A 15,625-nucleotide genomic window follows, 5' to 3' on the forward strand; every position below is an offset into this window, starting at 1 on the left:
CCATCTTGTTCTTCATCATCCTTTCATTTTTGCTTCCAGTGTCCAGCTGATGCTGATGTAGATGGCGCTGACACGCGGTCATCTGGATCTTCATCATTGTCTGTGGTGATGTCTGACAATTTGCTGCTTGACCTGAGTCGTTTGCTGCCTATCTGGTCGTCAGTTTCTTCTCTCATCTTTTATTTTTCTGTCATGGTCCTGGGTCATTTGACCCAGCATTTTGTGTTTATTATTTATTATGATCTTGTGTTCTAGTTCATTCTGATTATGTTTTTGGGTTTAAACTCTTGGGTTCCTGCCTGCCTTCACACAGCCATGACATTTTCTTCTTTTCTTTCTGTTATTTATCTTCCTTCTTTGAGTCTCTGCTTTTCTGCTTTGCAGTTTTTCACTTTTTCCTTTTTATTTGTTTCCTGTGTTTGTTCCTGCTGCTTTTATTGGATGCAAGCTCCTCTGCAGAAAGAAACACAGAAGATGGGTGCAACACTGACTGTCCAGCTCAGCTCAAAATTCAGTGTCTAGACATTTTTCTAGCTCTCCCATCTTCTTCTTCTTCATCCTCCTCCTCCCTTGGTCTCCTCCTCGAACCGCCTGGGCTGGGGGGCAACAGAACAGGAGCATCCTGGCCATTGTCTCCATCGTCATCACTGTCATTACCAGGAACACTTCCAGTGTCGCTCTCAGAGCCATCATCTTCCCACCAATAGTCAATAATCGGATCTTCTTCTTGCTCAGCTGGGTTTAATTCAAAGTCTCCTTCTCCATTATTGTACAAGGGTCGTTCTATTTGTTGGAATGGATTTCTTTCTCTGTTATCTCCTACTCCCATCTCTGCTCCATTAATGACCAAGGGTCGTTCTATTTGTTGGAGTGGATTTCTTTCTCTGTTATCTCCTACTCCCATCCCTGCTCTATTATTTCCCCAGGGTCCTACTATTTCCTCGGGAGGATTTATTTCGATGCCTCCTACCAGAACATCAACTGCCTCCTCTTGTTGTGGCAGTTGATTATCAACTAAACCACGCAACTGATCGATTTCAAGCCAGGGGAACATCATGTGAACTGCTACAAGATTTTCCTGTTGCAGCAGTGCCAAAACCAGCTCATTGTCCGCTAGCCCTACACCAACATGGTTTTGTTCACCATCGTCATGGTTTTGTGAGCCGTCTCCTCTATCCATTTTTTGAAAACAGTCTGCTTTAATAGACTGGAGGAAACTGGTCGGTACAGCTGTCAAACTTTAGCTGATTGGTATAGAACTTTTAAAATGTCCTTGAAAAGATTTTAAATCTCTTTAGCAAAGTGTTTAAAAACACGGAGCACATGTGAACTAATCGCAACTGATTGCTGTGAGGAATACTGCGAACTCGCGGCTATTTAAGGACTTTCAGAGATCAAAGTCAACATTCTGATTGGTTGTGCTTTGATCTGACTTTTGTGACGTCATCGAATTTGGCTCATTCTGATGACGGTCAACGTTCTGCTGATGAAAAAACGTCACTGGTGACTGAAACGTTTACAGGTGAAGCATTTCCCACAAAGCCTTGAATGAATTATAGTGACAGAAAGGGGCCACAAGATGGCGCCATGTTTCACGTTGTAGATACCGCCTGTTGGCTGTTTGGTTTACGTTCACACCACTCCATGAGTATTGTTCTACTGCATGTGCAATCATCAGATTTAATCTCTCATATGATTAGCAAATAGCAAGCAGCTTTCATTATCTGAAATGTTGCTGCATGAAAAAATAAAGAAATTATTCTAACATTTTATTGTTAAAGTGAAGGTGAAACTCGGAAAATCAGAATATCCTGCAAACTTTTATTTATTTCAGTAATCCAACTTAAAAGGCCAAACTTATATATGGTATGAGACTCATTACATGCAAAGTGAGATATTTCAAGCCTTTATTTGTTATCATTTTGGTGATTATGGCTTACAGCTTATGAAAACCCCAAATTCAAAAGCTCAGAAAATTAGAACATGGTGAAAAGGTTCAATATTGTAGGCTTAAAGTGTCATTCTTTAATCAGCCAATTAATCCATAACACCTGCAAAGTGTTGCTGAGCCTTTAAATGGTCTCTCAGTAGGAATCATGGGGAAGACTGCTGACATGACAGTTCTGCAGAAAACCATCATTGGCAAGCTCCATAAAGTGGGAATGCCTCAAAAGGTCAGCTCAAAAGAAGTTGGGTGTTCCCAAAGCGCTGTACAAAGCACACTAATAGAAAGCTGTGTGGAAGAAAAACTTCCACTGAAAAGAGAAAGATAAGAGACGGAACAATGCATAACACCTCAGCAGTGCCACAGGCTGATTGCATCCATGCCACGCTGCACTGAGGCAGTAAGTACTGAGTACATATGTCTGATTATACTTTCCAGAGGTCTGACATTTCTCCATTTAAAATCCTTGTTTGATTGATTTCATGTAATATTCTGACTATGACTTCATCACAGTGAGGCGCAGATGGACAGGGCCAGTAATGTAAAATCTTAGATGCCAATCTTTCTCCCTCAGCCAGAAGACTGGAGACAGTTAGCAGATACTGCTATGGCAACAAAGGAGTGGCTTAAGCACACTGAGGTCATGGAGAGAGGAAGCGTACAAGCTGTAGGGAGGGAACGCCATGAGCTGTTAGGCCTAAGAACTATGACCAGGACACTTTATGCTGGCTTTTCCTTCAGCTGTAACCTTGCCACCTGCAGCATAACGTATATCATGAAGGAACATTTTTAGGTTTGAGATGTTTTATTTCAAGACCCCCACCGTCCCTCCACAGCACCAATAAATACATCCATAAACAGCATTTTGCTTGCAATATTTGGGAAACTCTTTATTGATAAATGTACATCTTTCTGAAACGGTGAAGCCTCACCACCAAGCAATTTAAATTTGAAGACTGGACCAACAGGCACAGATACAAAGAGAATATTTGATCAACCAACACACGAGGAAAGCAAACTGTGGATTACTGAAGCAGATGCTTTGTATGGATGAGTGCTGCCACTGTAATGAGCCAAACATTACAGGTTATAGGAAACATGGACTTGCAGTTAAACTGCATCAGTGAGGTCGTTCTGCAGAGGTCACAGCAAACCTGTGGAAACTTCTTCAAAGGTCAGTAATACACAGACATGTAGAGTTACATCTGAAAACAAATTCTCTGAAGCATCAATTAGAAACCTGCTCACAACTGAAGACAGACACAGAAGCGTGGAAGCCAAGCCCCAGAAACACGGGATCAGCACATTCACCATTAAGACAAACTGAGGTTCAGCCTCGATTCCCGCAGAGAGCATCAGGATGGAAGCGAGAACAGCTGACGGGAAACATCCGTGCTCTACGAGCTTCTCTTAACGCCTCCGTTGGCCCAATCGAGATAATGCCGCTTTATTATTTGTAGCCATCCAGAAATTGTTGGGCTCCTGCTTCAGTTTTCCTGTTTCTCAGCACCCACTGAGCTGAGACAGATGTGGGCAGACATGAGCACGAGTGGATGCAGCCAAGCACGAAGCTGCTAAACACAGAGTTTTTCCACAGGGCTGGTGGAGACCGAGCCAGAGAGCAGAGTGAATACTGGACTGATGGAAGCTGCATCTGAAGATGGAGTCGTCTACCACAAACCACTCCTCTGTCCTCCTCAAACTCACACCAGCTTGAATGTGACAGTTTTAAGTTCCTAACTAACTGTAGGATGGCCTCGATGATAGAAGTGGAGGATTAGTTTTGTTTCTCTAAGGTAGGTGCTAAGCAGCGTAGCGCTGTGGAAGGAGCAGCAAACCTGATATTACACGAACACATGAATGACTGTCAGTCAGACTGGGAACTAAAGCAGCACACATCAATCCTTCCTTACAGCAGGACATTGCTTAGCTTCTGTTTAAACACTCCTAATTACACTAACCATCGACAAGTTTCACCGTCCCACTGAGAGACATTAAAGGTGCCGTCCAACTCTTGGGTGATGTGGACCTTGGTTACCGAGGGTTAAACGACTAGTCTGACACAGATTCTCATCTCTGAGGTGTTTAGCCTAGCTTATCACAGAGACAGAACTACACACCTTTAGCCTGAAAAATAAACAATGTATCTGAATTTATGCAACAGACCAGGATAGGTGTGCCGTTTGCAAGATCGCACCCTACCTCTGTGCTGCATACACACAGATCAAACTGACGGTGATCTAGTTTCTCTGGGTTCAGCAGAAAACAAGCACGTGTCCTAATACGTCAGCCCGTTCTTTTAAAAGACAGCGTTTCATATTCCTTGACACTTCCACACAAAGCATTTTAGAGTAACACAAACATTCAGCAGACCAGTTGTATTGAGAGCAGAGCAGAGCGGAGACCATCTCTGGTATTTCCGGTGTGCACGTCGTGTTGCAGCAGAGGCACCTACATGGTAAAATGTCTCGTGTAGTCGTATTCTATCGTGGGAATGACAGCCTGCACAAACTTGAGGAAAATCAGAAGATACCTGAAAGCATCAGTTAAGGAAACAGAGGTGGGGTAGAGTGACCACGAACACTCGCTGCAGTCCAGCCACCCAGTGCTGCTCCACCTGCCTGGCTGCAGCTGGCTCCTATAAAATATCGAAGTGCTGATACATTAATGAACTGTTGGTGTACAGAGGTCTGTAGGTAAAAACAGCCATCTCTGCTGCTTATCCTGGTAAGCCTGGCACCTCCTCAGGCAGCTTCTTGGCTGATCTGGAGAGATGCTATTAGGAGCCAGCAGAGCGATACAGGCTCTCCACAGTGCTCTGTATCTCTCCCTTTGGTTCTGCTGCTGACCGGAGAGCTTCCCCTGCTGTGTGCTGCTGTAGCACCTACACCTCCAACAGCTCTGACACTTTCCTTTGATAACTAATTACTTTTGCAAATAGCCGAAAACACACAGCATGCACCAATTTAAAGAACAAAAGTTAAGCTTCTCAATGGAGCCACTTTTCTTCCATTGCGTCGCTGTGGTGACACGTCACGTCAAAGGATACATGTGCACTCCCAGCTCTCCTCCTCCTTCTGCCACAGTCTCAATGATCTTTTTCATCACTTCAGCATGCCTGAAAGCAAAGGTCACATGAGTTCAAAGGTTAAAGGTTCTTGTCAAAATGTTTGTGACACAGACATCCTTAAACAAACATGACCACGGGCTCCTTTATCTCAGCGGAGACGCAGAAGAAAACGACTGGATACCAGCACCAGCCGACTCGCTATTAATGGTCATGTGATCATTCAGTACTATTGCAGGGTCTCTGCCTTACAATATAACACATCTTGAGGTGACTGTTGTTGCTATAGAAATCAAGTTGAATTGAACACTGAGAATTGAGTTGAACGTGTGAAACAAAAAGGTTTTGGACTGGATCAGCAGTTTCTAGTGACAACAGAAAGTTAGTGATATGTGTAACAACATTTGACTTCTTAGAGCGAAACAAAGTCTACAGTGCAAATCAGCATCTCATTGAACCCATCACACAGCATCATCAGGGAGGCGATCCATCATTTCCAGATTCATTCATTCAGCACAATAAGCCTCGACACCAACAAGATCCACTCTGACCATCACACGTGCAGCTATGTGGTGGATCTCCTCCATCTTTCAATGCGACAAACCAAACTCTCTCACCTGCAGGGGTGAACCGAGCACATGGCAGGTGGAGGAAGGTGGGGGTGGTTCTCGATGGTGACCGTCTTCTTCACGTGGTCCTGACTGATGTCCTCGTACATCTGCTCTACAGTGAGCGGCTGCCTATCCTGGGAGACAAAGCAACAAAGCTGGTCTCATTTTTGGTTGCGCTCCTTCTGAACGCCAACAAGAAGCAGCAGACTGCAGCTGTGAGCCCAACAATGTTCACTCTCTTCCTCACTTCCTAAAGTGAGTTTTCTGACTGCTACAAAGTCATACAACTGCTTATCATCTCTATATCACAGTTTCCCCACTACACAAAGAATAAAGCCCAAGTTCATACTTCATCATATCCAAAGAGCCAGAGTCGAGGGGTCTGGTAGTATTTATCGTATGTGATGTACAAGTCATATGTTCTTGTCTGAAGAATGGCATCTTCGCTCCCAGGTTCTGCTTTGGTTTTACTTTCTGCTATTTTGCTGGTGTCCAGGGTTGCCTAGAGACAGAAAACAAGAGTCAGGCCGGAGTCGGGCGGATGATCGCTGAGGTCAGACAACGCTGTGAGCGTACCTCGTCTGTTTCCAACAGCCCGCTTTCTTCATATTCTGAAAAGACAGCAGAGTGTGAGGGCCGATCTGGGAGTACATCCAAAACCACAGAAAGAACATGATGAATACCTTCCATATCTGCCGCTTCTCCATCTTCATCATCCTCATCATCACAGCATGCTGCAGACGTGGCATTCATATTCTTATCCTAGAAGAATTCAGATTAAAAGCACAGATATGTAACTGCACTCTGAACAACAAAAGGCTGCACAGACACTGGAGATGCAATCGATGGCATCGAGGCTTTTATGATGGTCCATCAATCACAAGAAGCGAAACTGAGCAAATGAACCGTTTCATTCAAATCTGAGCAGTAATCTGGGAGGAAACATCCCTCCATCACGTAAGCCCTCGCTCATTCAGCCGAGGGATCAAACATTATTAGAACGATGGATGATTTTACATTTATTTTAATTAGAAATCAAACCTTGTTGTTGTCCAGTGAGATTTCCTGTACAGCATCTGTGACTCCTAACACACCTGCAAAGACACATTCAGGGGATCTTTATTGACACCTGCCTGCACACCTACTAACACCTTCACAGTCATCAGGAAATACTCGGTACACATCTGATATCACGGTCATGTCATCAGAATGAGATTTATCACTATGTGATCTGGGATCTTATGTGAAGCATGTAACCCACTCCGGTATGTGACAGTGAACCATGATGAACAGTTAGCTGTGTGTGGGTATCACCAGTACTCAACCTGTGTTGTGGTAGGTGTCCACCCAGCCCCCGTCTCCATCGTCCTCCTCGATGATGGCTTCCAGCTCATCTGAATACTCCATCTGCTTACAGCGCTTGTAACAGGGCACTGCACGCACGCACGCACACGCACGCACACACACGCGCACACACACACACACTGACTCAGGACAGACACTCTAACCCTCAGCAAAGACACTTTGAAACATACACAAAATTATTTGTTTACATTATCATCTTTAAAAACTTCAGTCCTGAACTTTAAGGCGCTTTAGGTTCAGTCTGAGTTGTGTCACCAAACACTGAAGCAGTTTTTAAGAATGGAGCAATGAGTCAGACTTGCTGACTGAAATTCCTGAAGTCTGCCTCTTACCATTGCGTGTCAGGAGAAACTGTTTATCCTGTGGTAAATATGGCTTCACCTTTGCTTCTTCTCCAGTGGCCCTGATGGGAGAGAAAAAATAGATCATTTACTGCCGTTTTACACCGGGTCAGGTCCTGAGACCTCCATCCTGGTTACAAACCACAGTTTATTACAGTTGTTTTCATCTTTCTTTAAGACAGTAAAAAACATGGACTGAGCTTCTGGCTTGGAAAAATGAAGTCTAATGAGGTCCTTCAGTCTAAAGAGCACTAGATGTGGACAGCTGTGGCTTCGGCTCTTGTGTGAAACGGCTTTGTGTCCTCAGTTTTGAGTTTGGGTCTCGTTTTGGGCCTAAGTCGTGGTGATGCTGCATTTCACAATGGAAGATTATCTGTGGTATGAACTCACATCAACTAACAAGCTGTCAATCACAAGCCATTATCAATGAGTGTACAGTTAACCGATATAGCAAATGTGGAAACATCAACTTCATGGCTTCAAATCAAGCCTCCAACAGGTGAGGTCACAGTAACTACATCCAGCTTTTATATTTGTCCTGCATTCGACATGCAAAACATAAAAAAATTAACTTTGTTCTGTGGCAGCAGGTTTCAGTATGTGATAATGTGCCATAATGGCGCAAGCTGGGTTTCTCTGTGTTGCATCACACCAGCTTATTCCATTATGCTGTGAAGTAAAAAAGAGAAACGCGCTCCATGTCGGACACATTCAACACTCATACAAGCTCAGCACTGAGAGGCCGCATCCTCATTTTACACACAAACGTTCCTGTGTAAGCTGTCAGCACAGGCAACATTAATCATCACCCATAACTGTCCATGAGAAAGACCTCACCCACACTGCAGGAGGATGGACAATGTTGGGCGACACAGTGGTGCAGCGGTAACACTGTTGCCTCCCATCAAGAAGCTCTGGGTTTGAACCTGCCAGCTGGTGGCTAATAAAGACTGAGTCAAAGAGAGGCGTAACAAAATTTCATCAGCAACTTAGGAGTAAGTCCACAGATGATCCCGACTCAGATTGTTGCAACACTTTGTGACTAAAGCAAAGGGGCAGAAAGGTCTGTCATTATCACTGAAGACGAGGACTGGAGCCAAACTGCACAGCCATAATAACTGCAGAACCATAAACAAGGTTATGACAGTGCCTCCCATCAGAGCAGCACTTGGGTTTCATTGTCTTAGTGGAGGGTGGGGGTGATGTTGCACTGTGTCGTGCAATTTCACAGTTTCAGCTCCACAGCTCTGTGCATAGAAAACTTGTTTGGACAGATTGATAAAGACTGCTGACCCTGGATCCGTGTACCACACAGTTTCCAGGAGCTCTAACAATCGAACTCGCACATGTATGGATATCACACATACATGTTCTTTGTATGATCTTTCCCTCAAGTTAGATGATTGTACCCTTTAATGTACGCTGATGGTTTGGTCATTTTGTCCCCCTACAGTGCTGGTTTGCAGCAGTTACTTGGAGTTTGTGTTAGTTATGGTGCCCAGTATGATATTTACTTTAACCCTTTGTGGTGATGATGATGTGAAGCAACGGTGCTATAAGTTGTACGTGTAAGCATGTGCACAGATGATGGTAAAGCAGCCCCTTTTCAAGCTCTTTATATATACGGCTCATTTGTGGTGTTACTACAGTAAAGCCTGAATGAAAAAAGTGCAGGTGGCGTTTTTTACATTTTCCATCTGCAAGTCAAATGTTTGTCACAAGTAATGTCCCAACTTTTCATGCCTTCTGAGGAACTATATGTATAAATGTATGTGCCGTTTGAATGAGTGGAGAAACTGAGCAGTCAGAGCTTTGACTGTTGTAACACATGGTGACACAAGCTTTTAGAAACACTGGATCAAGCGTCCGTACATTTTGCGATAGTTTCGTCTTTCATGTGTTTCTGTTTTTAATGACACGGACTAATCGTGTTTGACATAAATAAAGCCTCTCACCATTTCCATGTGGGGCAGTGATGAACCAGGTGATCTCCAGCTGCTACAAACTGAAAGACAGACAGAGGAGCGGACAGGTGAGGCCCTGAGCAGAGCCGCGTGAGGAGCAGTGTATGCGGGGCAGTGTCGGTTCTCACCTCCTCCGGCGTGAGGACTCCCGTCTCTTTGAATCTCGATTCCTGTCAGAAACAACAAAGCGAAAGCTGTTAGTGCTCCGCTTCACTTCCGGTGAAGCAGCTGCGTGTCAAACATTTCACACTGAGAGCACACAAATGAAGCCCCGATGTCCGAGCGGCTACAGCTACCAGCAGCTAGCTGCCGCGCTTACCTTTAATACCGGGGTGAATAACTCGGCCACCCCGAGGGCCGTGCCCTTCACCGTGTTGATCACGTTCTGCATATCGGAGGAATCCTCTGGGATCTGAACCTTCCTGTCAGAGCTCCGACTATTTTGGCATAGCTGTTCACACTGCCAGCTACATCAAGTCACATGATTTGCCTATAAACTTCCGCTATACAACTCTCGCGAGAAGTGTGAGAGTGGCTTAAACGTGCGTGAAGAGCGAAACAACCGTGTTTAGATCGGTTTGTTTTAGCGTCGGAACCGATGCGGTGAGCTGTGCGTGAGCTGTGCGTGAGCTCCGGTGCGGTGACACCGCAGACTGCGCCTTCAAACCACGGCGGCTCGCGCTATGTGGAAACAGGTGAGCTCGCTGCTGTGGAGGGCACCGGTCCCCGGACTTTCACCGGCAGTCACGGTCCGATCCACGTCCCACGGACCCAGCTGCAGTGTGTCCGGGAGGGAGTGGGTGAGGCCTAGCGGCTTTGATACGGGCTTGAAGACTTTTAACAGCCTGAGCAAACAGAAGGAGCCCCTGATCCTGACAAGAGAGGGGGTCGCGACCTGGTACGGACTCTGATCACTGTGCTCCTCATGCTGGCACACGGCGGCCTAATAACCCACTTATGTGTTACATCTCAGGTACAGCTGTGGACCCACCGTGTACGATCACGCTCACCTGGGTCATGCAAGGTAACTATGGCAACAGTAGGTGGCTATGGCGTGCAGGCTAAACGGTGTGTGTGTGAGCTCTGTGGGTTTGTTCCGTCACAGCTCATATGTGAGGTTTGACATCCTGCAGAGGATCCTCAGCAGACTGTTTGGAATCACCGTGATCCATGCCATGGTCATCACTGACATCGATGACAAAATCATCAGAAGAAGCTGGGAGGTAAGACTGTCGTGCTGCTGCTGGCTGCTGCTCTGTTCTCACCTGCTGACGTCATGTGTTTCATGTGGTCCAACAGGAAAATGTTTCCCCAGCCGCCATCAGCGCAGTGTACGAGGACGAGTTCAAGAGGGACATGCTGTCACTGAAGGTGTGAGCTTAGACCTGCATGGTGCAGCAGCAGATCACCATGCGTTATAACATGCACAGGATAAAAGGATAGCTTTATTTAATGAAGCACTGCATAATTTTACCTCCACTCTGTGAGTTTCAGGGTTTGTAAAACCACACTGTGGTTGCTGTTTGTGTTCATTTATAAACACGTCTTCATGTTGTTGTGTTGAGGTGGTTCCTCCTGCAGTGTATTTAAGGGTCACAGAGAACGTGCATCATATCGTTGCCTTTATTGAGAAGATCATCAAAAATGGACACGCTTATGCCACAAAAGAAGGTAAATAACGAGGAGCTTGTGCTTGTTTTGTTTTTTTGGTCTTCTGAAATGCTGGAGGTGTCATTTGTGCACTGCTTTGGTTGCAGGCGATGTGTATTTTGACATTCAGTCCATTGGTGGCAGGTACGGCAGGTTTGTGGGAGCTGTGGATCCTCAGGGAGAGCCCGGTGAGTGTTTGTGTGTGAGTTAATGACACGGAAAACATCCTTTCTTATTATTTCTGTTTCCATGTTGATGCTAGTGAGACGCCCGAGTTTACTTTACAAACTCTACGGCTCTGCAGGCTCCTCAAACAAACGGGACCCGAGGGACTTTGCTCTGTGGAAACCGTCTAAACCTCGAGAAGCGTACTGGGAGTCCCCGTGGGGCAGAGGAAGACCGGGCTGGCATATTGAATGTTCTACCATTGCTAGGTTTGTTTTGTTTAGTCATAAATCCCATTAATGCTTGGGAATTCTTATCTTTCTCCAAATCCCAGTTACAGACAGACCTCAGTAAATGAGGTGACTTTTACTGCGGTGATTTTTTTCCTCCGTGGCATCTTTCATGAAGTGGACCGCTGAACAACCTGTGATTTCTGCATTTCCTCAGTTTGTAGACACTTTTTCTTATTGTGGGTTGATTACAATTTTAAATTGGAAGCCAGTGTAGAGTGGCCAACAGCGGGGACATGTGCTCCTTCCGTTTCGTACCGGTCAGCAGACGAGCAGCTGCAGTAAAGAGAGGCCTGGTCCAAACCAAAGTACAGAGAACTGCAGTAGTCCAGTCTGCAAGTATTGAACAGATGAACAACACGTTCAAAGACATTAGCTGGAAGGTTTGGCTTTACCTTGGCCAGCTGTCTCAGATGGAAAAAGTCAGATTGAACTTGTGCGGTCACCTGCCTACACAGTTTAAAGGACAAAATAAGGTACACAACAAGGTTTTTAGCACTTGTCTTACAATGACAGGATAAAGGACCCACAGCAAATTTAAATCCTTAAAACTGTAAGGATATCTGCTGTCCTCAAGGGAATGTACTAACAGCTGAAATGAGTCTGCCCCTGCTTTAAAAGGCAAATCTGCAATCACCTGCAAAAGTGAAATGAAAAGTTATACTGTGAAAAAGTAGACCCCAGTGGCAACAAATTGAATGCATGTTTAATAAACTGTTAGCAACACTGACTTCATGTTAGTCCAGCAGTGATGTTTGTTTCTTTAGTCAGTCAAACAGTTGGAATGCAGGATTTAATTTGCCTTAGTTTGTTATCAGACTGAGCGCTGACGCACTGATGAGTTTCCTGTTTGTGTGCATGCTTTCAGCTCTGTGTTTGGGAGACAGTTAGATATCCACTCTGGAGGGGTCGACCTGGCTTTTCCTCACCACGAGAATGAGATTGCTCAGAGTGAGGCGTATCACCAGTGTGGACAATGGGCAAACTACTTCCTGCACTCAGGTAAAAGCCAGACGTGGTCCTGCCTCGTGCACGTTCTCTGGAAAGCAGACATTGTCTGAAAGTGTTTGGAAGTCATTCGTGTTGCAGAGCTGAGTTTGGGAGCAGCTCTGTGACGTGCTCTGTTAAGCGTGTTGTTGCTGTTTTTAGGGCACTTACACCTTAAGGGCAGTCCAGAGAAAATGTCTAAATCTTTAAAGAACTACATCAGCATCAAGGTACAGTCCTGCTGATTTCTCCTTGTCTTATTTGTGTTATTGCATTAATACCTGAATCTGCTATGCTGTGTGGAGTGGGTGAAAATGATCACGTCTTCATCCTCGTCAGGATTTTCTGCAGTCTTATTCTGCCAATGAATTCCGGATGTTTTGTCTTTTGAGCAAATACAGATCAGGTGAGGCAAATGATTAGGTCTTGGTTTTCCCAGTTTGATACATGAATACATTCATTATCGGAGTTCGAGTCGCATAGCTGCGATGTTAAACTGCACTCTGATTTCCTGTAATGTCTCCACAGCTATCGACTACAGCGACAGCAGCATGCTGGAGGCTCGCAGCACTCTGGACACCATCTCCACCTTCTGCCACGATGCTCAGGCCTACATGAAGGGTCAGCTGCAGTGTTCACACGTGCAGGAGGATTTACTCTGGAGCAGGTGCCCACTTTCTCCTCAGCCCATGACCGAGTGTCCTCTTCATATTTCTGTCTCTCCTGTACCTCACACAGCTGTAATTAGCTGAAGCAGTGAGGACTGGAGAGATGCTAGTGCCGGTAGCAGTCAGGCATTTTGAGACGTTTACCCGCTACATTCAGCTGATGCCTGAGAGTTTCTGCTCCGTCTATAAACTGTCTTCCTGTGTTTTTTGTACTTTTTCAGGCTGGCTGAGACTAAATCCACTGTGATGGCCTCTCTAGCAGATGACTTTGATACACCAAGAGCCATAAGTGCTCTGATGAATCTGGTTTATCACGGAAACTGCCAGCTTCAGCCTGTTTCTACGGTAACTCACTGTGTCTGACAGGTTTGATCTCTGTTCCATCTCTGTTACAACAGCTGGCCAGTCCCACCCACTGTTGTGAAATCTGAACTCCTGCCAGCAGACGTCAGGTTAGGTCAGGGGTGGGGAGCTCCAGACCTTGAGGGCCGGGCTCCTGCAGGTTTTAGATGTGTCCTTGATCCAGCACAGCTGATTTACATGGATAAATGACCTCCTCAACATGTCTTAAGTTCTCCAGAGGCCTGGTAATGAACTGGTCATGTGATTCAGGTGTGTTGATCCAGGGTGAGATCTAAAACCTGCAGGACACCGGCCCTCGAGGCCTGGAGTTGCCCACCCCTGCACTAGAGATCAGGAACAGGAGCTATCTTCTAAGCCAGGGGTGGGCAACTCCAGGCCTCGAGGGCCGGTGTCCTGCAGGTTTTAGATGTGTCCTTGAACCATCACAGCTGATTTAAATGGCTAAATTAGCTCCTCAACATGTCTTGAAGTTCTCCAGAGGTCTGGTAATGAACTAATCATGTGATTCAGGTGTGTTGACCCAAGGTGAGATCTAAAACCTGCAGGACACCGGCCCTCGGGGCCTGGAATTGCCCACCCCTGTTCTAAGCTATGACAACAGTGTGGTCAGTGAGCAGGAGTGATACTTGTCCTAAGTGTATTGCACATTCAGACACGAGCCTGTTTCTGTTCAGCCTGCTGGAGCGGCCCGCAGCCCTGCCGTGTTTGGAGCAATGGTCACCTACGTCAGAGATGTCTTGGATGTGTTTGGCATCGACCTGCACACTAAGGTCAGCACTTTTTCACTGTGATGTCCCTTCAGCAGGCAGCATGAGACTGAGGCGTCTCTGTCAGTGAATAATAATGATAATAATCCTTGATTGAAGAGGTGTCCCGTGTGTCTCCTGTCCTCTGAAGGAGGCTGAGGTGCTGAGCAGCCGTGGCAGTCTGCAGCCGGTTGTGGAACAGCTGACTCAGTTCAGGAGCAAAGTTCGAGAATTTGCGCTCGCTCGTCAGGACGGTTCATCCACAGGATCCCCAGGCAGACCTGGACTGTACCCTGACAGAATCCCTCTGCTTAAAGCCTGCGATGCCCTCAGAGATGACCTGGCACCCCTGGGTGTGCTGATAAAGGTACGACGAACGGAAGGTTAGCTCAGTGCATTTCCTGTTTCGGGCTACACTGGTGGGATTGTCTTGTGTTTTTAGGATAGAGGAGCCACCTCCACGTGGGAGATCAAAATGAGCGTGAGAGGACAGGGACCGGAGGACAAAGGCGAGGAGGCGTCCAGCTAAAGAAGGTTTTTTCATTTCTATCAATGATTTGAGCTTTGTGGACTCGACGGAAAGACTTGGAATAACAAGAAAACAACACGATGCCATAAAAACAGAAGCTCAGGGTGCTGGACTCTTAGATTTTGTTTCGTAAGTCACGTGCTGTACCTGCCTGTCACAGTGGCTCCACCTCTCAGTCATGTTAGAGGGCTCCTTTATTTTTAAACCCGATGGTTATCCAGTACTGGACTAAATCTGAACTGCTGTAATGCTCTCACAGTTGGCTGTACCTGCAGTATCATCAAGGTTTGATACCCACCTCACCTTATTCACCCCACAATTCTGATCCTCACCATCCTACTGCACTAGGAGCTGCAGAGGTCTGGCAGCATACTCCACCACTATCACTGTATTTGGCATTGATACATTAAAGTTTTGCTAATAGTTAAAAGTACTGCATTGGTCCTTAAACTGAGCAGTCTCTTTATGGATTCATCTCTGAGTACAAGGTCTGAGAATAATGAGAACTTCCTTCATGAGTAGCACACGAAGCTTCTGGGTAGTTTAACCATTACCAATCAAAGCTGACACAAATGTGTGGAACAAACTGAATGCAGCACACGTAGAAAGCCCACCATAAATATACCTAAGTGTGGGGTCTAAGGAGCTTGGAAAGAAAAGCGTCTGGACTTCTTTAAGTTGCTTGAAGATGTTTCACCTCTCATCTGAGAAGCTTCTTCAGTTCTAGGGTCAAAGAGGAGTAAAAGAAACCATCTATGTCCACTGTGAGCGACCATCTTTGAACAGAGGCGGTGGTTTACGACACCAACTGTCTGCCATCTATAATCCAGTTTTTAGATCCTTCCCAGACGCCTTAACGCCCACTCACATCCTGGGCCATCTGACCTCAGGAAATCACATGATAGGGTGGGGAAACCCTGGCTGATTGTGACCT

At 45.8% G+C, this 15,625-nt stretch overlaps 2 protein-coding genes across 2 annotated transcripts; one reads left to right on the plus strand and one right to left on the minus strand.

The window, feature by feature from the left end:
- Nucleotides 1-1,912: 1,912 nt before the first annotated feature.
- Nucleotides 1,913-9,791, minus strand: atg3 (autophagy related 3). Its single transcript, XM_063465934.1, has 12 exons — nucleotides 9,613-9,791; nucleotides 9,422-9,463; nucleotides 9,285-9,334; nucleotides 7,321-7,391; nucleotides 6,949-7,056; nucleotides 6,665-6,717; nucleotides 6,307-6,385; nucleotides 6,200-6,234; nucleotides 5,973-6,125; nucleotides 5,630-5,757; nucleotides 4,995-5,063; nucleotides 1,913-4,478 (listed from the first exon to the last, which is right to left on the minus strand). Exons 1-12 carry the CDS (start codon nucleotides 9,682-9,684, stop codon nucleotides 4,397-4,399), a joined length of 942 nt encoding a protein of 313 aa, XP_063322004.1. The 5' UTR covers nucleotides 9,685-9,791; the 3' UTR covers nucleotides 1,913-4,396.
- A 60-nt stretch (nucleotides 9,792-9,851) lies between these two features.
- Nucleotides 9,852-15,279, plus strand: cars2 (cysteinyl-tRNA synthetase 2, mitochondrial). The gene is made up of 15 exons (XM_063465933.1): nucleotides 9,852-10,191; nucleotides 10,267-10,317; nucleotides 10,399-10,516; nucleotides 10,593-10,664; nucleotides 10,859-10,964; nucleotides 11,051-11,131; nucleotides 11,248-11,377; nucleotides 12,267-12,400; nucleotides 12,548-12,615; nucleotides 12,725-12,791; nucleotides 12,914-13,052; nucleotides 13,275-13,398; nucleotides 14,091-14,186; nucleotides 14,314-14,529; nucleotides 14,605-15,279. The coding sequence occupies exons 1-15, from the start codon at nucleotides 9,977-9,979 to the stop codon at nucleotides 14,689-14,691; spliced, it is 1,704 nt and encodes a 567-aa protein (XP_063322003.1). The 5' UTR covers nucleotides 9,852-9,976; the 3' UTR covers nucleotides 14,692-15,279.
- Nucleotides 15,280-15,625: the final 346 nt, after the last annotated feature.

This window comes from Pelmatolapia mariae, linkage group LG23 (assembly GCF_036321145.2).
Source record: "Pelmatolapia mariae isolate MD_Pm_ZW linkage group LG23, Pm_UMD_F_2, whole genome shotgun sequence".
Classification (NCBI taxonomy): domain Eukaryota; kingdom Metazoa; phylum Chordata; class Actinopteri; order Cichliformes; family Cichlidae; genus Pelmatolapia; species Pelmatolapia mariae.